The sequence below is a fragment of the Solanum verrucosum genome, unplaced genomic scaffold (genome assembly GCF_900185275.1).
Source record: "Solanum verrucosum unplaced genomic scaffold, falcon-dt-bn FXZP01000253.1, whole genome shotgun sequence".
Taxonomy (NCBI): Eukaryota; Viridiplantae; Streptophyta; class Magnoliopsida; order Solanales; family Solanaceae; genus Solanum; species Solanum verrucosum.
Genome location: NW_026019984.1, coordinates 2,871,258 through 2,895,698, shown reverse-complemented (window position 1 = coordinate 2,895,698; position 24,441 = coordinate 2,871,258). Strand labels below are relative to the sequence as shown.

At 29.1% G+C, this 24,441-nt stretch overlaps 2 protein-coding genes across 2 annotated transcripts; both read left to right on the top strand.

The window, feature by feature from the left end:
* Positions 1-6,830: 6,830 nt before the first annotated feature.
* Positions 6,831-13,015, top strand: LOC125818170 (uncharacterized). The gene is made up of 9 exons (XM_049497710.1): positions 6,831-7,284; positions 7,823-8,009; positions 9,046-9,179; positions 9,262-9,374; positions 9,877-10,117; positions 10,876-11,031; positions 11,994-12,073; positions 12,172-12,221; positions 12,727-13,015. The coding sequence occupies exons 1-9, from the start codon at positions 6,874-6,876 to the stop codon at positions 12,873-12,875; spliced, it is 1,521 nt and encodes a 506-aa protein (XP_049353667.1). The 5' UTR covers positions 6,831-6,873; the 3' UTR covers positions 12,876-13,015.
* Positions 13,016-14,798: 1,783 nt separating this feature from the next.
* Positions 14,799-22,084, top strand: LOC125818171 (uncharacterized). Its single transcript, XM_049497711.1, is given in 10 exon segments — positions 14,799-15,129; positions 15,132-15,202; positions 15,767-15,953; positions 16,594-16,727; positions 16,831-16,943; positions 17,480-17,720; positions 20,297-20,452; positions 21,146-21,225; positions 21,326-21,375; positions 21,850-22,084. Coding segments are annotated over 10 exon segments (1,512 nt in total). The 3' UTR covers positions 21,999-22,084.
* Positions 22,085-24,441: the final 2,357 nt, after the last annotated feature.

Sequence of the window (24,441 nt, the reverse complement as noted above, 5' to 3'; positions counted from 1 at the left end):
TAGTGCGTTAAAACAATGTCAACCCGTTGTGAGAAAAAAAAGAGAGGGTGACCCGATTCTCAAGCCCATCTTTTAGTATTATTGGTCCATACATTCTGGCCCATTATCTATTGTTATGGCCCAAAATGGTGGCCTCAATTCTCAAGCCCACCTTTTAGTATTATTGGGCCATACCTTCTGACCCACAACCTATTGTTATGGCCCAAAATTGTAACCTCAATTCTCAAGCCCACTTTTTAGTATTATTGGGCCACAAATTATGGTCCACATCTATCATAATGGCCCAAAATGGTGATCTCAATTCTCAAGCCCACTTAGACAAAGAAACACTTTTTGAGCAACCCCCCCCTCAAAAAAAAAAAAAAAACTCTCCCCACCACAAATTATAGATATATCAAATATTGAAGTTAGACAAAAATAAACAGATGAGATAATTTTTAGTCTCATATTATGAGTGTACCGTGAGGTATATGTTTGCGATAATAAAATATACATATAAATAATTTATGATAATATATCTTATAATAATTATCGATAAATTATTGATTTGTTCCTTTTCTCGAGTCAATTACTCTACCTTAGGCCTAGTCCCCATTTCACTACAAAAGAAGTAGTTATTATGATCGCTTTTACTCTCTGTCCAACAATAGTCGTCCACTATTGATTTTGCACACTTCTTAAGAAACTATAAATAGAAGGGTAATTTTATTATATCACCCTTTGAATATAATAAATATAATGTCTTGAAAAATGTAATAAGGAAATAACTATAATTAATGATAAGGGTAAATTGGGAACTAAATGTAAAATTATCCATTGATTTCATAAAGTGGACAAGTGTTGTTGGACATTCCAAAATAGTATAGTGGACAACTATTATTGGATGAAGGGAGCAACATATGATGGCGATTTAAAATTACCATAATATGCATTTACATCGAGTTTGAATATCCTCATAGTTATCAGTTATCACTAATGTAATGCGGCGGTTTTAAAAAACTCGATAAGTTTACATTTAATAAATATGGTTTATTCAAATTTTATGCTTTTACTAAACCAAGAATTTGTAAATTTTCATTTTACGATTACACGTTACAATAATTAGTTTAATTTTACGTGTATTCCTCACAAACAATGTTAGTTTTTTGGTGTTATATCACTAAGATAGCAATATATGGAAAAAATGGATAAGAGTCACGATTCTAAAATTATACCTAGCTCTAAATTAATTTGCCATAATCAGACAAAGTGTACTTCATCCTCAAACCATAACTTTATTTCCAATTCTCATTAAATTTCTTATGTCATAGTCCATGATACCTAAAAGAAAAATTATTCTTCACATCCAAAGCCTATAAGAAAAAACCTACAAATGTATGATATTTGTTGCTTTACAACACTTCTATCATATTATACTTCACTAAGGTCAATTAATACTTTCATGTCCCAATAAAAAATTAAGTATTTATTTTAAGGATAGTTTTAAGACGTCGTAAAGTTTGTTCATATTTTTTAATTTTTATGTCCTATTAAACTACATCACATATATTAAGACAGAGGGAGTATATACTTCAATTTCATCTTAATTTGTCATATACTATGTATATTTTTAAAAATAATTATTGGATCGGGTCTAATCATAAAGGATACGATGTTAAATGACCTATAAAACCATTAAATATTCCTCAACGTTTAACTCTAGAACTAGTCCATATAAACACCATTATGGATGTTTAAAGAAATCTTTATTCATTACATCGAGACGATCAATGTTTAGACATAAGATCTATCTCCGCATCAGAAGGGATATCTAGGTTGTGGACAAATTAAAAGAGATCCATTCACTTAGTGAGAATTATTATTAACCGATAACATAAATCGTGATTGCTGCAGATTTGTTTTTGTTGAGGAAAAACCTGAAATTCTCCTAAACGCAGAGGCGTATCCAAGATTTCGAGATGATGGGTGCACTTTACAAAAAGGTTGATATAAGACATAAATTTAATCGGTTTGATATTTAGGTTCTTATTACTGAAAATTATTAACAATTTTAATATTATAGGTCCAAAATTAATTCTTATATATATGAATTAATTAAAATGCCAAAAGTGCTACCAATAACCACTTAGAGAGGTGTTATCTAATTTTAGAAAGAAAAATAAAACAAGATAAATATAAAATTCAAATTTCTAACCTCACGTAGAGAGGTGCACTCAGTCATCATCGCAATACTCCGAATGTGGATTCACACATCTATATTTCAATATTTTTTTAAAAAATATAACATTATTATATATGATCTTGGGAGGGGAGTATGAGTTCACGTGAACCCAGTGATCCCATTTGGATACGCCCCTGCCTAAACTAATATATATTTATATGATCGATAACAACAATATAATTTAATGTAATTATTGAAAGCAAGTAAGTTTTTATGAAATGATTGCTTGAAACTTTGCTTCACTGCTAAGCTTAGGTGACAATTTTCCAGGCATGACTTAGACAATATTCTATCAAATGATTGAAAGTTTTAGCAATGTTCCTTTTTTATAAAAATTAATTAAAATCTGCAAGTTTTTTCTTCTTCTGTGAATGTTCCAAATATATTTTTGGAAAATCACTCCCAATCAAATTTTTGAAAAACTCAACCAAACAAGCAACATTTTGCAAATTTATCATAAATAAATGGGTTTATGAATCGATTCATAATGATCAAACGCTAATTACTTGTACCTCCGTGCGGATCTATAGTATCAATAATTATTCGATAAATATCTATAAATATTTCATTGTGGACCTGGTTAATATCATGTATATTAACTTGACTTCATTGTAGAAACGAAAAAACTTTAAAATTTGTATTCGCCTGCCTCTTATATCAGCAGGGTGAATGCATGTAATATAAAAATTATGAATTCGACAAAATGTACTACTAGTATTTATATATTGTTTAAATTTTAAATTCTGAATCTGTCAATATTTACGGGTTGTGATTCTAAAGCAACAGTGACTTCCATGAATAAAATGTCTTTTTTGTTAGAATTAGAATTATGATTTGTGAGTAAGGGCCATCTATGTTTGGTACTTATTAATGTGTATAGTGCGCACGTTAGACCATCAATTTCAACTTTTGTTATTTTCAATAAAACGTGCTTTGTTTTGGTCCAAAGGTGCATGATATTATCTTACTTATCATCAAATGATGTGATGCATTAGATAATGATATTTTTTAAAATTAGATGTGTATCGAGATTAAACTTTGAATGCGATTTTTTTAATAATGAACATTTTCTCCAAACAAGGCGCTATAAAATACGAATTTATTTAAATCAAACTTTAATATAAATATCAAATACTAAATAAGAAATAAAAAAGAAGACTATATTATCTCAATTGGAATTTTGAAAGAGTACTTGATAAAGATTGAAATGTATCATTCATTAATTGAAACTTTTTTGTATTTTATCGCCATAAAATGATCACCATCATTAGTCAACTTGACTTCATAAGGGTTTATGAGCTAGCAGTGGTAAATGCGGTTGATTTAATTAGAATTATCGAGCTGAGTAGGGTTTTGTGGTTCAAGATAATCAAACCATCAATAACAGTAATGTAAGCAATATGATACTTTTTTATAGTATCGGTGAATCAAATGGTTGCAACGATGAAATCTGAGACAAATGAGGACTTGTAATATCTCTCTAGATCTAGCAAAAGCGAAAGACCTCCAAACATAATTTAAATGGGCGTTGACCGCTAAACCCACTCTAGCCTCATAGGACGGGCCCTTGTGATTGCAAGCTGGAGCTACTATAGCTTATGACCATAGCAATGGGAGATTAAAATTTTTTTGGGATACAAACCAAATTTGTAACTGTTTAAATAGACTTTTATCTTTATTTATCACACATATCCAATATTATCAGTCAATTATCATCATCATTAATTATTATCGTCAGTCAAAATCCACGATTACTATTATTAGCCATTATCACTATTGTCGATCATTTATAAAAAAAATCTATTTACTTAATATTTCGCTATAGAGCATGCTGTTTATTAACTCAAATACTCAATGCAACGTGAAGAGTTTTATCAATTTAAAAATGTTGTACTGAATTCTCTTGAATAAGAGGTGTGCCTTCAAGAATACATACAAAAATAATATAGCATTAGATTAATTAATATTTATTAAAATTTGTATTACTTATTTTCAATAAAGATAGATTTTATATATTTAAATTTTGAGAAAATAAACGATCCTAATTATTTTAGTAGGAAAAATCCTTTTGGCCAGAATGGTAAAATAACATATTTCACACTATGTTATTTTACCTTTTTGAACATTTTTACCCTTTTAACTTTAATACCTTTTAATTAAAAAATGAAAAAAGATCAGTTTATTTTATAATAAAAAAGATATTATAGATTTTTTAAATTTCTGACCAAATTCTGACCAAATTTTTTGATCATTTAGCATTACCCTATTTAGTAATGATATCTTAATATATATTCACACTGACAAATTAACTAGCATTAACCCACTCATTATATTACCCCCCAAAAAGCACTCATTATCAAGAGATAATATATAGTTGGCCTTTGCTCTTAGTCCTCCATAATATTTAATGGATACACAACCTTTAATTTGTAAAGTGGGAGACAAACATTCCCTAATCATGATAAAATTGCAAGTGGTTGAGTATATACTCACTCTGTTTTATATTAATTGATCAAGTATATATTCACGTGGAAGGTTGAAGAAAAAGTAAACTTATTTATTTTGGATTTTAAAATATAATTTTAGTGGTCAGTTCGATTCTCTCAAAATTGTTTCTAGAAGAATATGTAATAAAGATAAAATACAAGTTTATTTTATAGCAAGAGTAATTAGTCGTTATTATTTCAAGATCGATATATTTTTACGTATGGATGAAGAATTTTCTATTTTTTTTTAAAAAAAAGTTTGTTATTCTTTTCTCTAAAATCTTTTGTTTCTCCTCCAAATTGCAGTGGCATACTAATTGTATCTAATAAAGCCAAATTATTATAACAACCAGTCAGTTATATATAGTAATGATAAAATTTCATAAAAAGTCTCTTAGCTTTACTCAATGAAACTGGAATAGTGGTCATAAAAGGGCACAATAAGTGATTCATGATATAAAGTCATCTTTCTTTTTCAAAAAAAAAAAAAAAGAATCTTTTTTATTTTTAGAAAAAATGCACTTAACCATAAGTATAGCATCTTTGACCAAGTTTTTCAGAGACCAAAAATATTTTTTTCCACATTAGAGTCCAATTCTATGATAATGGATACATATCTTTCTTTTGCAAAAAAAAAAAAGGAATCTTTTTTATTTTTAGAAAAAATGCACTTAACCATAAGTATAACATCTTTCACCAAGTTTTTCAGAGACCAAAAATATTTAATTTTTCCACATTAGAGTCCAATTCTATGATGATGGATACATATATTCAGTTTGATTCCATAAATATGATAGGATAAAATATACGTAGAATTTATATTTATTTTTGAAATAAAGAAAAAAAAATCTCCGAAATAAAGGGGATGTTTCCAAAAGACTCTCTTTTCATTCTATGATATTGAATATTTTTTAATTATATGGGTTGATGAATGGTTATTTATGAGTTTACTCCATAATCATATGTCCTGAATTTAGACCTGTCTAGAGGCAAAATTCTGATAGATAAAGAATTTTTTCGACCTCTTAATGGACCTCAAATATCGTGAATCTAGATTAGTAGGTCTTAATGATGGAATCCTAATAGAGAAAGGTATTCTCTTTTAACAGATCTTAGCTACAAAAACAACGAATTCAGATGAATCAAGCTTTCGAACAAACACCGAATAATGAATAAGAGAAAAACAATAAAAGAAATTTGTCAGATAAATTATTGAATCATGCATCACATGGTATAAAGTGAAACACTTATAAATATATCAACAATAAGATATAATTTCCTCCGTTTTGTTTTTATTTGTCATCCTTTTCTATAAATAGTTGAACCATAATACTTGTTATTTCATAAAATCAAATACATAAGTTACTATATTCTTCCTATTATACCCTTGATAGAGTGACCAATCTAGAAAAAACTAATAAATAATTACTCCCTCCGTCCGACAATAATTGTCCACTATACTATTTTGAGATATCCAACAATACTTGTCCACTTTATGAAATAAATGGATAATTTTACATTTAGTTCCTAATTTGCTCTTATCATTAATTATAGTCATTTCCTTATTACATTTTTCAAGACATTAAATTTATTATATTCAAAGGGTGATATAGTAAAATTACCCTTCGATTTATAGTTTCTGGGGTGTGTCAAGTCAATAATGGACAACTAAAAGCACAACATGACAAATAAAAGTGGACAAAAGAAGTATTAATAAGTCTAAAATAGTATAAGATAATAATTTGTAATAAATTCTTTTGACCATCTTTAATACTCTCTCCGTTTAAAAAAGAATGGTCTAGTTTGATTTGACACGGAGTTTAAGAAAATAAAGAAGACTTTTGAATCTTGTGGTCCTAAATTAAAGTTATGTCAAATGTACAAAATTGCCCTTTAAACTTGTGGCCTTAAACATGCCACGTGGAAAATTGAAATTAAAATGTTACCAATAAAAGAAAGAGGTCATTCTTTTTTAAACTAACTACAAAGAAAAGGAGGTCATTCTTTTTGAAACGGAGGGAGTAATAAATATAAATAATTTCAAATATTATTCTTATACTTTATATTTTACTATCAACAACACTTATAAATATATCCACAATAAGATACATAGAATCACCAAGAAACATTCTTTTTCTTTACCAAAGTCCTTTTTATTTTTTTGCAATGAAGATGAATAAACTTTTCTTATTTCAATGGCTTCTTTTATTGATCTTCACAAAAACATCATTAATTTTTTCAAAACCTCATAAAATCCCAAGACTAACCCCACTTATTGAAAATATACTTCAAGATCATTCTAATACCTTTTCTTCTTCAATAAATGATGATCTTCCAAAAGAATTTGAGACTTACTACTATAAACAAACACTTGATCATTTTAATTATGGACCAAAAAGTTATTCAACTTTTAAACAAAGGTATATAATTAATTCTAAGTATTGGGGTGGTTCCAATTCAAGTTCTCCAATTTTTGCCTATCTTGGTGCTGAATCTTCTATTGATAGAGACCCTCTTGGTATTGGATTTCTCACTGATTTTGCACCTCAATTTAAGGCTCTTCTTGTTTACATGGAGGTAATTAAATTCATTAATTATATTCCATCAAGTATATGTATCAATTAAAACTATCAACTCTTTTATTTTACTTTGTTTTGTCATGTTTTTTTGTTTGACCATAAATTTTAAGAGTAGATTTTGAAAATTTATTTTCAAATATCTGTTTGATCGTGAAATTTGATCAATTTTTGAAAAGTTGAAAAAACTTCAATTTTTTAAAAAGTAAAATGCATGTCGAAATACAACTTCAAAAACTCTATTTTTTAAATTTCATGTTTGAACTTCAAAATTTATAGTCAAATGAGAGCGTCTAAGAATTCAAAACTAATTGTTTAGCCGCGTTCATCATTAGTGCAAGAGCACTCGATCAGTGAGCTATAATAGAATATGGTAAAAAAATCATAATTGACATCCAAATACTATGATGGTATTTTCTTGTCCTCAAGATCTTTTTATTTATTAAGAATATATCGTAGATTTTGAATCTTCTTTGACTTCTGTCATTATATATGCTAGCTATATGTTATGTTAAAAATTTTGGCAAACTATTTTCCAGCATAGGTATTATGGAGAATCATCACCATTTAAGACAATGGAAGAAGCTGTAAAAGATGAAGATACTAGAGGATATTTCAATTCAGCACAAGCTATAGCTGATTATGCAGAACTTTTGTTACATATTAAAGAAAAATATTCAGCAAAAAATTCTCCAATTATTGTCATTGGAGGATCCTATGGAGGAAGTAAGGAAAAAGGATATCCCCTTCTTAATTTTCTTTTTTCTTTTTTTTTTGAAAAAAAAAGGTAATTTAGGATGTGTTCGGTATGGAAAAAATATTTTTCAGAAAATACTTTTAATTTTTTTCTTGTTGTGTTGGTCAGAACTTTTGAAGTAGGAAAAATAAATTTCACAAGTGATAGTCCATACTGATTTTGTCGTCATTCCTACCTCCAACACACCTCACTTTTCCACTCCACTACCGCCAGTGGAGAATCCAGGATTTTAAGGTTATGGGTGCTCACTTCCTTTAGCGAAGAAGTAAAAAAAAAAAGAAGCAAACATATAGCAGTGATAAGATTTATAGAAGATGTTAAAAAAAAAAAACCAAAAATCCTTCATTGGGACTCGAACCCTCACACTTAGGTCGTTAGCGCAAGCCTTACCTTGCATTTGAGAACCAAAGCGCCCATCAAACCTTTTGGTTAATGAGTGCTCAAGAATTAATTATATCAACTTTTCAATATTTTTAATGAACATACACAAATTTTCGTCGGAGTCAATGGGTGCTCGAGCACCCGATACCCTCAATGTGGGTCCGCCCCTGACTACCGCACACGACCTTACCCTCACTCCACACCATAATATTTGTCTATATTATATACAAATACTTTTAGGATATTCTCTTTGTTTCAATTTGTATGGTTTATTTTGATTTGATACGGAGTTTAAGAAAATAAAGAATCTTTTTTAATCTTGTGGTCTTAAATATGCCACGTGGAACGTTGAAATTAAAGAGTCATTAATAAAAGGTAAGGATTATAATTCTTTTTTAAATGTACTAAAAAGAATAATAGATCAAACAAATTGAACTGGAGGAATATTATATTTTACTTATGTACTGAAATACAAGAAAATAAATAAGAAAATCTACTTATTTTTTTTTAAAAAAAAAAATTCAGAGAAAAAGAATAGTTTTTCTTTCATACCAAACACACCTTTAAAGTTGAATTTTATCAAAACTTTTTCTCTAATTTATTTTATTTTATTTTATTTTGTAGTGCTTGCTTCTTGGTTTAGAATGAAGTATCCACATATAGCTCTTGGTGCTTTAGCTTCATCAGCTCCAATTCTTTATTTTGATAATATCACTCCACAAAATGGATATTATTCAGTTGTATCAAGGGATTTTAAAGTAAGAAATCTATTTAATAAGTCCTTTATTTATTTATTTTTATTTTTAACTAACAGGTTAATTAATTTTATAATTATTTCAGGAAGCTAGTAAGAGTTGTTACCATACTATAAGAAAATCATGGGCAATAATTAACAAGATTGCTTCTAGAAAAAGCGGACTCTCCTATCTCAGTCGAAAATTCAAGACGTGTTCGTAAGAGTTTAAGTTATATATATTATTAAAAAATTTATATTATTATGTTATTTTTATTTATTTACATATAAATATCTTTTGGCTAATTTAATGACGTACAACTCGGTGTAAAGTAATCAGTATTAATATTATGATAGTATTTTTTTTTCTACACGAAAAAAATTATACTATCAAATTATCTTTATCTATTGTAGCATGCAATTTGTTTTATTTTCATGATTAGAAATTTTACATTTTTAATCGATACCTATCCTTTAAGTGAACGAATAGTATAAGAACTTTCTTTGCAAAAAATTATATATATGCATGCATCGTCAATGTAAGTAATTTTTACATCAGGTCAATTGTATTCATGATAGCATATACATGTCTTATACTCAAAGTTACAAATCTCACTTGAGTAATTCATCATCAAATCACTTTTATCTGTTTTAGTGTAATTTTTTTTAAAATCTTATTTTTATTTCTATATTTATCTAGTCTTGATTTCTTGTTTTTATAGGAAGTTGAATGATCCATTTGAGTTGAAGGATTATTTGGATACAATGTATTCAGTGGCTGCTCAGTATAACAGCCCACCAAGTTACCCAGTAACAATAGTTTGTGGTGGAATTGATGGTGCACCAAAAGGAAGTCATATTCTTGATAGAATTTTGGCTGGAATTGTTGCATATAGAGGAAATTCATCTTGTTATAACATGAACCCCCACCCTAGTGAGACAGGTTTGGGATGGAGATGGCAAGTAGGTTTTATACTAATAAACACTAATTTAATTGAGAATTTAAGTTATATATATTGATTGTATTAAAATATAGTTTGCATACACTGTATCGGGATATAATAGGTAAAGTTACTACTTTTATCAGATTATTAATTAAATATATTTGTAATTACTTTATAAGTGATTTGACTGTGAACACATGAGAATTTGACATAGTGGTCAATTTAACATGAATACTCATGACTTTGGAAATATAGGGTTCAAATCACAGCTAAAACAAAAAAATATAGTATGTGGTTTTTTCTCCATATGCTAAAGTTTTGATGGGGTCGAAATTGTTCAACATCGATGATGGGAGGTAGTATGTACCTGATTATGAGTACCTAAGGCCTTATAAGAGCGTGGCTTAGAGTGATCAATTAAGTCGATGGGGCAAACTTTGGACAACATGGTCCAAATTTTAGTAGAAATAAAAATATTTGATGATTTTTTTTATTTGTGTAAATTTTGATGAATAGTATTATCTAATATTAATAATAGGCAGTTGATAGTATGGACCTAAGGGTCTGTAGTCTGGAGATCAATGAAATGGATGTAAACCTTGAAGATCAGGAATTTATATCCCACCAAATACAACAAATATCTTCTTCTATCTGCCTTAATAATAGTCAGAATTATTCGTTATCGTGCGTATTAATATATAAGAGGTAATAAGTATATACTATATGTAATGAAATAATCAAGATACGAACAAACTTACTCATTTTATTATTTTGTAGACATGCAGTGAGATGGTGATGCCTATAGGGCGTGGGGAAAATGACACAATGTTCTTTTCAGCTCCTTTCAATTTGAATAATTTCATAAAAGATTGCAAGAAGAAGTATGGTGTCTCACCTCGTCCACATTGGATCACAACTTATTATGGAGGAAAAGTACATACTTCTTTCTCATACTAAATTTAATTTATTAATTATCTTAGTGATAATCTCATTTTTTTAAATTTTCCATCTGATATATTTATATACGTGATGATGCACATGCAATTGCAGTGGCGGACCCAAGATTTTCGTTCAGGGGTTCGAAAAATAAAAGTATAAACGTGTAAATAAGCCTTTAAAAATGGAAACCTTGGTTTTTTTTTTTAAAACCACACTTTTAGCACGTTTTTTAAAGTAAAAAAACATTGAAAAACAGTACTGAAAAAAATAAAACGCTTTCACCGGGATTCAACCAGTGACGTACAACTTAATTTCAAGGGGTCTTGCCACTGCGCCATCAGTGTCTCTTTATTTATAAGGAATTCAAAATTTATATAACTCCATAAATACAGAAAATTTACTTTATATATACAATGTAATTTTTTGCCGAACCCCCTAAAACCCACATAAGTCCGCCCCTGTGCAATCGTATAACATATATAGTGCATGTGAGAGTGAGCGAGCACATATACATATTGTGCATGCACGTGTGTCAGTTATATATATATATATATACTACTATGATTAACAAGTGACTTTCCCATGGAGATTTTCGAGGGAGGTTCGTCAGAAATTGCTTGTCAGAAATCATATTTCACAGACCTGAAAAATTTTCATAAAAAATTCACTTATGTTTAAGGCACGGTACTTGTTTTGGGGAATATTTGATTAATTCGAATTTATGTCGGAAAATTATACGATTACGTAATGACGACGGATGTGTAGTGCATTATTTAAGAATTTGAGATGTGAGTCGTCTAATAATATTTTTGAAAATTTTGAACACATAGTCGAACAATTCTACTTTAAGAATAAAATACTTTCTACAGACACAAACCCGAAACCTCAACCTCTTACAACAATCTTTCATTATGCTTATTAGATTTGTGAACTTACTAAATGAGTGAATTTTGCAGGACATAAAATTAATTCTTCAAAGGTTTGCTAGCAATATTATTTTCTCTAATGGGCTAAGAGATCCTTATAGTAGTGCAGGGTATGTACATGACGCCACCCCCACACAATTTTCTTTTTCCTTTTTTCTATTTGGTTTTATTTATTTATTCTTACATTGATTTTTTTTTTCTATTTTAGGGTTTTGCAAGACATATCTCATAGTCTACAAGCTGTCCACACACGTAACGGTATGCCAATATTTACAATTATGTGAAAACGATATTTACTTCATCATCAGATTACTTATATATAAGATAATTAAAATATTTTTTTTAATATCTCATGTAAATAATCAAAGGTCATGACGAAATGGATAGAACCTATCCGACCCTTAATAAGAGATTTTAGAGGTTCATAAAAATAATCCTAAGAGCAAGAGCTTCGTAGAAACAACACCTACTGGCTACTTTTTGGCCATGTCTTTGAAAATTAGCTAATGTCATAAAGTTTCAAAAATTTCACAGGTGAAATTCAATTACAATAACTCACGTTAAGTCACAAGAGCTGAAAAGTGGCTACTTTTGTAAGCTTTACCCAAGCGCTTTCCCCTTTAATGTGCAAATCGCGTGAATCCAGATTAATCGAAATGATTATCAAATGCCGGGTGAATAACAAATAAAAACTTTTTTTTCTTGTAAATATACATGTCAACTCTAATTTCTTCTCTCTTTTTTTTTCTTTTTTTTTTTGTAGGTTCCCACTGTCTAGACATTCTTTCTAAAGACTCATCTGATCCAGATTGGCTAACCATGCAAAGGAACACAGAAGTTAAAATCATTGAAGGATGGATAACAAAGTATTATGCTGATCTCAAGGCCCTCAAAAAAGGCAAAATGCACTAATTATATTTCCATTAAACAATAATTAGTCCACGATTACTATTATTAGCCATTATTCGATCATTTGTATTACTTATTTTCAATAAAGATAAATTTTATAAGTTTAAATTTTGAGAAAATAAACGATCCTAATTATTTAGTAATGATATCTTAATCTATATTCACACTGACAAATTAACTAGTATTAACCCAATAATTATATTACCCCCCAAAAAAGCACTCATTATCAAGAGATAATATATAGTTGACCTTTGCTCTTAGTCCTCCATAATATTTAATGGATACACAACCTTTAATTTTTAAAGTGGGAGACATACATTCCCTAATCATGATGAAATTGCAAGTGGTTGAGTATATACTCACTCGGTCTTATATTAATTGATCAAGTATTCACGTAGAAGGTTGAAGAAAAAATAAACTTATTTATTTTGGGCTTTAAAATTAATAGTTTTAGTGATCAGTTCGATTCTTTTGAAATTGTTTCTAGAAGAATATGTAATAAAGATAAGATACAAATTTATTTTATAGCAAGAGTAATTAGTCGTTATTATTTCAAGATCAATTTATTTTTCGTATGGATGAAGAATTTTGTAATTTTTTTTAAAAAAAAGTTTGTTATTCTTTTCTCTAAAATCTTTGTTTCTCCTCCAAATTGCAGTGGCATACTAATTGTGTCTAATAAGGCCAAATTATTGTAACAAGAAGTCAGTTATTTATAGTAATGATGAAGTTTCATAAAAGTCTCTTAGCTTTACTCAATGAAACTGGAATAGTGATCATAAAAGGGCACAATGTGATTCATGATTTAAAGTCATCTTTTTTTGAAAAAAAAATTGAATCTTTTTTATTTTTAGAATAAATGCAGTTAACCATAAGTATAACATCTTTGACCAAGTTTTTCAGAGACCCAAAATATTTAACTTTTCCCCATTAGAGTCCAATTCTATGATAATGAATACATATATATTCCGTGTGATTCCATAAATCAGATTTAAAGAGGATAAAATATATATAGAATTTACATTTATTTCTGAAATAAAGGAAAAAAATCTCCGGAATAGAGAGGCTGTTTTCGATAGACTCTCTTTTCATCATATGACATTGAATATTTTTTAATTATAGGGGTTGAAAGATGGTTATTTATGAGTTTTACTCCATAATCATATGCCCTGTATTTAGACCTGCCTAGAAAATGGAAAAAATTGATAAACATGAAGTTTTTTCGAATCTTTTAATGGACCTTAGATATCGCGAATCTAGATTAGTAGGTCTTAATGACAGAATCATAATAGAGAAAGGTATTCTCTTTTAACGGATCTTAGCTATAGGAACAACGAATTCGGATGAATCGAGTTTCAGAACAAATGTCAGACAATGAATAAGAGAAAAAAAAAAAAAGAAATTTGTTAGATATATTATTGAATTATGCATGCATCACATGGTAAGTATAATACTACCTCCGTCCACTTTTAATTATCATAATTTCCTTTTTAGAGTTAAACTATAAAAACTTTGACTAACATTTTATGATGTATTTTCCCATCATATTGATATGCAAAAAATTGCACCTAATAGTATTTTTTGTACAATTTTTAAATATCTAATTTTTTTGTTTAAAATATCAGATTAATATAATTTGATTTAACTTTGAAAATTAGTCAAATTGACTTTCAAAACATGACAAATAAAAATGGACAGAGAAAATATTAATAAGGCTAAAATAGTATAATATAATAATATGTAATAAATTCTTTTGACCATCTTTAATAATTGATAAAAATAATTTCAAATATTATTCTTATACTTTTTAAGATAATAAATATATTTATCAACAATACTTATAAATACATCCACAATAAGATACATAGAATCACCAAGAAACATTATTTTTCTTTACCAAAGTTCTTTTTATTTTTTGCAATGAAGATGAATAAACTTTTCTTATTTCAATGGCTTCTTTTATTGATCTTCACAAAAACATCATTAATTTTTTCAAAACCTCATAAAATCCCAAGACTAACGCCACTTATTGAAAATATACTTCAAGATCATTCTAATACCTTTTCTTCTTCAACAAATGATGATCTTCCAAAAGAATTTGAGACTTACTACTATAAACAAACACTTGATCATTTTAATTATGGACCAAAAAGTTATTCAACTTTTAAACAAAGGTATATAATTAATTCTAAGTATTGGGGTGGTTCCAATTCAAGTTCTCCAATTTTTGCCTATCTTGGTGCTGAATCTTCTATTGATGAGACCCTCTTGGTGTTGGATTTCTCACTGATTTTGCACCTCAATTTAAGGCTCTTCTTGTTTACATGGAGGTAATTAAATTCATTAATTATATTCCATCAAGTATATGTATCAATTAAAACTACCAACTCATTTTACTTTGTTTTGTCATGTTTTTCTGTTAACTAAAACTTAATTTGCATTTGACCATAAATTTATGAGCAGATTTTGAAATTTTATCTTTAAATATCTGCTTGATCATGTATTAATTTGATCAGTTTTTGAAAATTTGAAAAAACTTTTCAATTTAAAAAAAATGTAAAATGCATGTCAAAACACAACTTCAAAAACTCAAATTTTTAAATTTCATGTTTGAACTTCAAAATTTATAATAGTCAAATGAGAGTGTCTAAGAATTTTACACTAATTATTTTAACCGCGTTCATCATTAGTGCAAGAGCACTAGATCAGTGAGCTATAATAGAATATGGTAAAAAATTCATAATTGACATCCAAATACTATGATGGTATTTTCTTGTCCTCAAGATCTTTTTATTTATTAAGAATATATCGTAGATTTTGAATCTTCTTTGACTTCTGTCATTATATATGCTAGCTATATGTTATGTTAAAAATTTTGGCAAACTATTTTCCAGCATAGGTATTATGGAGAATCATCACCATTTAAGACAATGGAAGAAGCTGTAAAAGATGAAGATACTAGAGGATATTTCAATTCAGCACAAGCTATAGCTGATTATGCAGAACTTTTGTTACATATTAAAGAAAAATATTCAGCAAAAAATTCTCCAATTATTGTCATTGGAGGATCCTATGGAGGAAGTAAGGAAAAAAAATCCCCTTCTTAATTTTCTTTTTAAAGATAAGTCATTTTAGGTAATTTAGGATGTGTTCGGTATGAAGAAAATATTTTTCAAAAAATATTTTTATGTTTTTCATGTTGTGTTGGTCAGAACTTTTGAAGTAGGAGAAATACATTTCACAAGTGATATTTCATATTGATTCTGTCGTTAATCCTACCGTCCAACACACCTCATTTTTCCACCCCACTACCTCACACGACCTTACCTTCACTCCACTCCATAATATTTATCTATATTATACAATTGCTTTTAGGATATTTTCTTTGTTTCAATTTATTTGGTTTATTTTGATTTGACACGGAGTTTAAGAAAATAAAGAAAATATTTTAATCTTGTGATCTTAAACATGTCATGTGAAACGTTGAAATTAAAGAGTCGTTATAAAAGGTAAGATCATTCTTTTGAAATATACTAAAAAGAAAAATAGATCAAACAAATTGAAATAGAGGAATAATATATTTTACTTATGTACTGAAATACAAGAAAATAAGTAAGAAAAGCCACTTATTTTTTTCAAAAATATTTTTTCTTTCGTACCAAACACACCCTTAAAGTTGAATTTTATCAAAACTTTTTCTCTAATTTATTTTATTTTGCAGTGCTTGCTTCTTGGTTTAGAATGAAGTATCCACATATAGCTCTTGGTGCTTTAGCTTCATCAGCTCCAATTCTTTATTTTGATAATATCACTCCACAAAATGGATATTATTCAGTTGTGTCAAGGGATTTTAAAGTAAGAAATCTATTTAATTTTTTAAAAAAAAACTTTTAAAAAAGTCCTTTATTATTTTTTATATTTTTAACTAACAAGTTAATTAATTTTATAATTATTTCAGGAAGCTAGTAAGAGTTGTTACCATAATATAAGAAAATCATGGGAAATAATTGACAAGATTGCTTCTAGAAAAAATGGACTCTCCTATCTCAGTCGGAAATTCAAGACTTGTTCGTAAGAATTTAAGTTATATATATTATCATAATTTTCATATTATTATGCTATTTTTATCTATTCTAGTAATAAAAAAAATCTTATTTAGTATAAATATCCTTTGGCTGATTTGATGATAATATTTTTTTACATTATTAAACAGTTGTATTTATTGTAGCAAGTAATCAATATTAATATTATGACAGTATATTTTTTCTAAACAGGAAAAAAATTTATACTATTAAGTTATCTTTATCTATTAGAGCATGCAATCTGTTTTATTTTCATGATTAGAAATTTTACATTTTTAATCGATACCTATCCTTTTGTATAAGAACTTTCTTTGCAAAAATTATATATATACATGCATCGTCAATGTAAGTAATTTTTACATCATCAGGTCAACTGTATCTATTACATGTCTTATATTCAAAGTTACAAATCTCACTTGAGTAATTCATCATCAAATCACTTTTATCTGTTTGTGTATTTTTTTTTAAAAAAAAATCTTATTTTTATTTCTATATTTATTTAGTCTTGATTTCTTGTATTTTAAGGAAGTTGAATGATCCATTTGAGTTGAAGGATTATTTGGATTCAATGTATTCCGAGGCTGCTCAGTATAACAGTCCACCAAGTTACCCAGTGACAATAGTTTGTGGTGGAATTGATGGTGCACCAAAAGGAAGTCATATTCTTGATAGAATTTTTGCTGGAATTGTTGCATATAAAGGAAATTCATCTTGTCACAACATGAACCCCAAGCCTAGTGAAACAGATTTGGGATGGAGATGGCAAGTAAGTTTTATACTAAGACACACTAATTTAATCGAGAATTTAAGTTATATATTGATTGTATTAAAATATAGTTTACATGCATTGTATCGGGATATAATAGGTTAGTTACTATTTTTTATCAGGTTATTAATTAAATATATTTGAAATTACTTTATAAGTGATCTGACTGTGAACACCTAGAAATTTGACATAGTAGTCTATTTAACATGAATAATACACATGACTTTGGAGATATGGGGTTCAAATCACAATTAAAACAAAAAAATATAGATGATTTTTTCTCCATATGCTGAAGTCTTGATGGGATCAGAATTGCTCGACACTAATGATGGGAGGTAGTAAGTGTAGAAATTTCACGTCTAGGATTAGAGAAATCAAGGATTGTATTGATGATTAAAATTGTTTAAGTACATATTCCTTATATAGGGAGAGAATTGTAGAGTCCTAAGTTAACTATACTTAGAATTCTACTACAATACCTATTACTACTATAATAATAATAATGCAATTATAAATAATCTAATCCTAGTTGTACTATAATCCTAATAGCAATCTAATCCTAGTCGTAATATAATCTTAATCAATATACGTAGTCTAATCCTAGTGTGACTCTAACTCTACAGCAGTGTTGTAAACCTGTGTGTTGTAAACACATCAGTTAGCTTCGTTGGACCTGTTCCTTCTACACGTTCCAATCATTAGCTTTCTTCTTCTTCAACACGTCAGTCAGCTTCGTTGGACCTGTTCCAATCATCAGCTTCCTTCTTCTTCAACACTTCCCCTCAAGCTAGAGAGTAGAGGGAACTGTTACTCCTTGCTTGCTTCGAATACCCATCAAAACTTGTTTTGTCAATGCTTCGGTATGAATGTGATGTCTAGTTGTTGTTTGTGATAGTTCATCTGTAGATTGATACGAGTAGTCCCACCCGTAAAAACACTTAAGAGCAGTATGATTGGTCCTACCACAAATTTGACATGACTCAATATTATTCCTCTCCTTATTTTCACTTTGAAAACTTTTATTGTTCAGAGAACCTGGTCCATATTGACTATTCTGAGAACTTGTTCCCTATCCAAGAGGCTTGAAATCTGTTTCTCTGGAGTTGATGTTGTTGTTTCCTCTTCACCAGCCTTTTTGGGCAGAGAATACCATGTTGTATTTTGTTGTGACACCTCTTCTTCATCTTCCCTTATATCAAAACTCGTGAGAGCATAAACAAATTGATTAAGGGTGGAATATGGTGCCTTAACTAATATGACAGTCCTAAAGGTCTTGTATTTGAGACCTAAATTTCTAGCAAAATTAATTGCTTTTGTTGCTTGAATATAAGTTTTTTTCAAGCATTCCCACATCTCCTTGGTAGTTGAGCAGTCCACAATTAGGTACATGCTTTCTTCGGTCAAGGTGTCTTTGATCCAACTCCTTAGCAACAGATCTTTCTCCTTCCAGTCATCAATGGTGCCACTATATTTTGCATCCTTCTCAACCGCTACAACTTCCCTAGAAGTCTGTCCAGTGGAACAACTACTTTTACTTGGTTCATAGATGAGATATGTTAGTTTCATCACCTGAATCAATTGGGATATTTGTGTCCTCCATATGAGGTAGTTTGCTGGCTTAAGTTTAATGGAGCAAGCGGCAATGAGTTGGTGAAGTGGGAGGTCGACAAAAAGGTCCATTGCAATTTAACGTGTGATTTTTTACCATCAATACTCAGAGAGTGGAAAAGCTTTTAAGCTCTGATACCATGTAGAAATCTCACGTCTAGGATTAGAGAAATCAAAGATTGCATTTATGATTAAAATTGTTAAGTACATATTCCTTATATAAGGAAATAATTGTAGAGTCCTACTACAATACATATTACTACTATAATAATAATAATGCAATTATAAATAATCTAATCCTAGTTGTACTATAATCCTAATAGTAATCTAATCTTAGTCGTAATATAATCCTAATCGATATAAATAGTCTAGTCATAGTGTGACTCTAACTCTACAACAGTGTTGTAAACACGTCAGTCAGCTTCGTTGGACTTGTTTCGACATGTTCCAATCATCAGCTTCCTTCTTCTTCAACACGTCAGTCAACTTTGTTAGACATGTTCATTTGACATGCTCCAATCATCAGCTTCCTTCTTCTTCAACAGTAGGTACCTGATTATAAGTACCTAAGGCCTTCTAAAAGTGTGGCTTAGAGTGATCAATTAAGTCGTTGGGGCAAACTTTGGATACCATGATCCAAATTTCAGTAGAAATAAAAATATTTGACGATTTTTTTTATCTGTGTAAATTTTGATGAATAGTTTTATCTAATATTTGGTTGAAGCTAATAATAGGCACTTGATAGTATGGACCTAAGGGTCTGTTGCCTAGAGATCAATGAAATGGATATAAACCTTGAAGATCGAGAATTTATATCCCACCAGATACAACAAATGTCTTCTTCTATTTGCCTTCATAGTCAGAATTATTCGAGGTCGTATGTGTTAATATATGAGAGGTAATAAGTATATACTATGTAATGAAATAATCAAGATACGGACAAGCTTACTCATTTTATTATTTTGTAGACATGCACTGAGATGGTGATGCCGGTAGGACGTGGGGAAAATGACACAATGTTCTATTCAGATCCTTTCAATTTGAATAATTTCATAAAAGATTGCAAGAAGAAGTATGGTGTCTCACCTCGTCCACATTGGATCACAACTTATTATGGAGGACAAGTATGTGCATCTTTCTCATTCTTAATTTAATTTATTAATTATCATAATGGTAATCTCACCTTTTTTTAATTTTCCATCCGATATATAATTATATACGTGATGATGCACATGCAATCATATAATATATGTAGTGCGTGTGAGAGTGAGCGAGCGCATATACATATTATGCATGCACTTGTGTCAATTATATATATATATAATTTTTTTATTTATTCTTTTATTTTTTTTATTTTTTTATACACTACTATGATCAACAAGTGACTTTCCCATGGAAAATTTTGAGGTAGGTTGGTCAGAAGTTATATTCCATAAACCTCCCTCGAAAAAATTTCATAAAAAAATCACTTATCTTTAAGGCGCAGTACTTGTTTTGGGGAATGTTTCATTAATGTCGGAAAGTTACGCTGCTTAGGCTATTACATAATGACGACGGATGTGTAGTGCATTATTTAAGGATATGAGTATAACAATATTTTTGAAAAGTTCAAATAACATAGTTGAATAATCGTACTTTAAGAATAGAATACTTTCTACCGAAGATGACTTCTTTCTCATCATCAAGACACTAACCCAAAACCTCAACCTCTTCCAACAATCTTTCATTATGCTTATTTTTTCATATTATTACTTTTTCTTATATATATATATATATATATTAGCTTTGCGAACTTACTAAATGAGTGGATTTTGCAGGACATAAAATTAATTCTTCAAAGGTTTGCTAGCAATATTATATTTTCTAATGGGCTAAGAGATCCTTATAGTAGTGCAGGGTACGTACACCCCACCCCCACACAATACTTCTTTTTTTTTCCTTTTCTCAATTTGGTTTTATTTATTTATTCTTACATTAATTTTTTTTTTCTATTTTAGGATTTTGCAAGATATATCTCATAGTCTACAAGCTGTCCACACACGTAACGGTATGACAATATTTACTTCATCATCAAATTATTGATAAGATAATTATAAATAATTTTTTTAATATCTCGTGTAAATAATCGAAGGTCATGATGAAATAGATAGAACTCTTCCGACCCTTAATAAGAGATTAGGTTCATAAAAATAATCCTATGAGCAAGAGCTTCGTAGAAACAACACCTACCGGCTACGTTTTGGCCATGTCTTTGAAAATTAGCTATTGTCATGAAGTTTCAAAAATTTCACAAGTGAAATTCAATTACAATAACTAACCTTAAGTCACAAGAGCTGAAAAGTGGCTACTTTTGTAAGCTTTACCCAAGCGCTTTCCCCTTTAATGTGCAAAACAAAGTGAATCCAGATTAATCGAAATGACTATCAAATGCCGGGTGAATAACAAATATTTTATTTTTCTTGTAAATATACATGTCAACTCTAATTTCTTCTTCTTCTTTTTTTTTTTTTTTTTTTTGTAGGTTCCCATTGTCTAGACATTCTTTCTAAAGACTCAACTGATCCAGAATGGCTAACCATGCAAAGGAACACAGAAGTTAAAATCATTGAAGGATGGATAACAAAGCATTATGCTGATCTCAAGGCCCTCAAAAAAGGCAAAATGCACTAATTAAACAATAATTAGTCCATTAATTGTATTTACAAGATTATAAATTACATGTTTGAAGCAAAAGTATCAAAGTTATTCTCTAAATTATACTTCATAATCATCAAGAAATATATACATGTTCTCTATCAATTAATTATTACCTGTTTGAAGCAAAACTAGCAAAGTTTTTATTCTCTAAAGTTACTTCATTATCATCAAGAAATATATATATTATCATAGAGTTGAAGTTTTATATAATGATAGTGAAGAAAACAAAAACGATCTCTAAATTTTATTTTGTGAGAGTAGACTATAGTTGTCATGTATATATAATTAAAGAGATTTACCTATATAAATATTGACCAATTGTGTAAATATTTTTTTAGGTTTGACTTACGTTTTTATTAGAATTCAATAATTTTGATTATGACTATGTATATTTGTTGAAAAATTTATTTAATAGGTATAAATTATTGATATATACAGAGTCTAATATATTACTCCTCTTATAAAATTCAAATTTTCGACTTATAATTCTAACTTGGTTTCTAATCACTTAAACATATAATTTTAAGTTTTTATATCAATTTATCCTTTGCTATTAATTTCAAGTGGACACAATACTTTAGGGGCCTTCTTTCAAAGGACACATGCACACACAACATTATTAGATGTAATACAATGATAGCATGGTGTTTGTCAATTGCACGCCCGCATCTGTCACTCAACTAAAGGTACTCTTATACGATATCGTTTGGTTGAGAATAAGTTATCTCAGGATTGATTATTTTGGGATTAGCTCTCTTGGAATAACTTTTCCCAAAATATATATAGGATAATATATCTCATCACTATGGTATAAATGGCAAGATAAGTTATTCCAGACATGGTAATCAAATAAGACACCAAAATTTTATCTCAATACTATTTATTTTTATCCCTCACACAAAACGACCCCTAAACTCTCGCCATGCGCGGAATTAAAGAAATATTGGATTATAAAAATTTATTGTACGTAGTTTTACCTTACATTATTTCTGAAACAAGTTATTTTCAAAGTTTGAATTTGTAATATCTTGATCATATGGCAATAACTTTACCAGTTGCTCAAATACTCCAACAAAGAAAAAACAAATACAACTAAGGGTGTATTTAATATGAAGGAAAAGTTATTTTCTATAAAAAATAATAATATATTTTTAAAAAACAAGTGGAGCTCTTACTTAATTTTTTTAAAATGTTTGATAAGTAAGTAAATAAATATTTTATCTTTTAAATAATTGTACATTGTAATATCTAGCAAAACAACATCGGATGAAGGAGTAGGATGGGGTGGGGAGTGTGGAGTTTACAACAATGATAAGAAAGTCAAGTTGGGAAAAAATACTACAATGTTGAAATTGGATTGGAATTACAAAGTAGTAAATAGCTTATCACAAACATTGTGTCGTGGCAAGCCACTGCCTTGAAAGCGATTTCGGCCCGACTACGGTGCAAATCGTTGTAGCCGGTCGCTCCCCAAGGTTCCACAGTTACTCTCAAACACGTGCACTCATGGCTGAAAGTTTGGATTGCACAAAAATAATTGCCCAGAAATCCACAATAGGAAGAAGGATTATTTAAGCCAATAAAGGAATTAGTGAAGGAGATAGTAAATGAAAGGAATAACTTTTTGTTTTTCTTCTGTGTGTGTTTAGCTCCCAAATGATACTCCTTAAATAGGAAAATCATTACGTTTTCAACCATCAAAAGAATGTAAGAAACTAGCGTATAATAAATGTACTCTTACTTTAATGACAAATTTGTCATAATACAAAATTAACTTCAAGTCTTCTGAATACTTCATATATTTTATTACGAAGTTAAGAAACTGACACTTGAGATAAATGTGAACCATTAATGTGGAAGTAACTCTCCTATTTCACATATACTAACGACTTAGCAATGTTCACAAAGATTAATTACGGAGAGTTAAAAGATGTAACTTATCATTTGCATTAAAAGAAAAGGAATATTATCCACAATCCTCCACTAATGCAAAGATAAAGAATAAGAATAATTTATGGGCAAAAGAAAGGAACATGTACTTAAGTGTCAATATCTTTCGATTTGAATTGGCACGTAGTGAAATGAGGCAACAACACATATCCAAAAAGTGAAGTACTCTTGAATTAAATGGACATAAGTTGAGACCCCCACAACACATACCATATCCTTGATTTTATGCAAACTCCGCGATCCAACAATGTGCTTTTATGGTCATGCACACACCTTGGATCTTATGAGTGCTCTAGAAAGGCAATCCAAGTCTTTTATAAAAGGCAACCACGCCTTTACACTCACATAGGTGATTCCATCAAGTCTATCTCAAATAGACCACCTTACAACTATAGAATCATTAAGAGCAAAATAATCTCAACCTTATAAAACACTGCCTCACGCCATAGGGATAGAAAATGTGGTG

Excerpts from the sequence above, each read along its gene's own strand:
- LOC125818170 (XM_049497710.1), top strand. The coding sequence starts at position 6,874 with ATGAAGATGAATAAACTTTTCTTATTTCAATGGCTTCTTTTATTGATC. Across the intron at positions 9,180-9,261 it reads TTGTATCAAGGGATTTTAAA|GAAGCTAGTAAGAGTTGTTA; the intron begins GTAAGAAATCTA and ends TAATTATTTCAG. Across the intron at positions 10,118-10,875 it reads GTTTGGGATGGAGATGGCAA|ACATGCAGTGAGATGGTGAT; the intron begins GTAGGTTTTATA and ends ATTATTTTGTAG.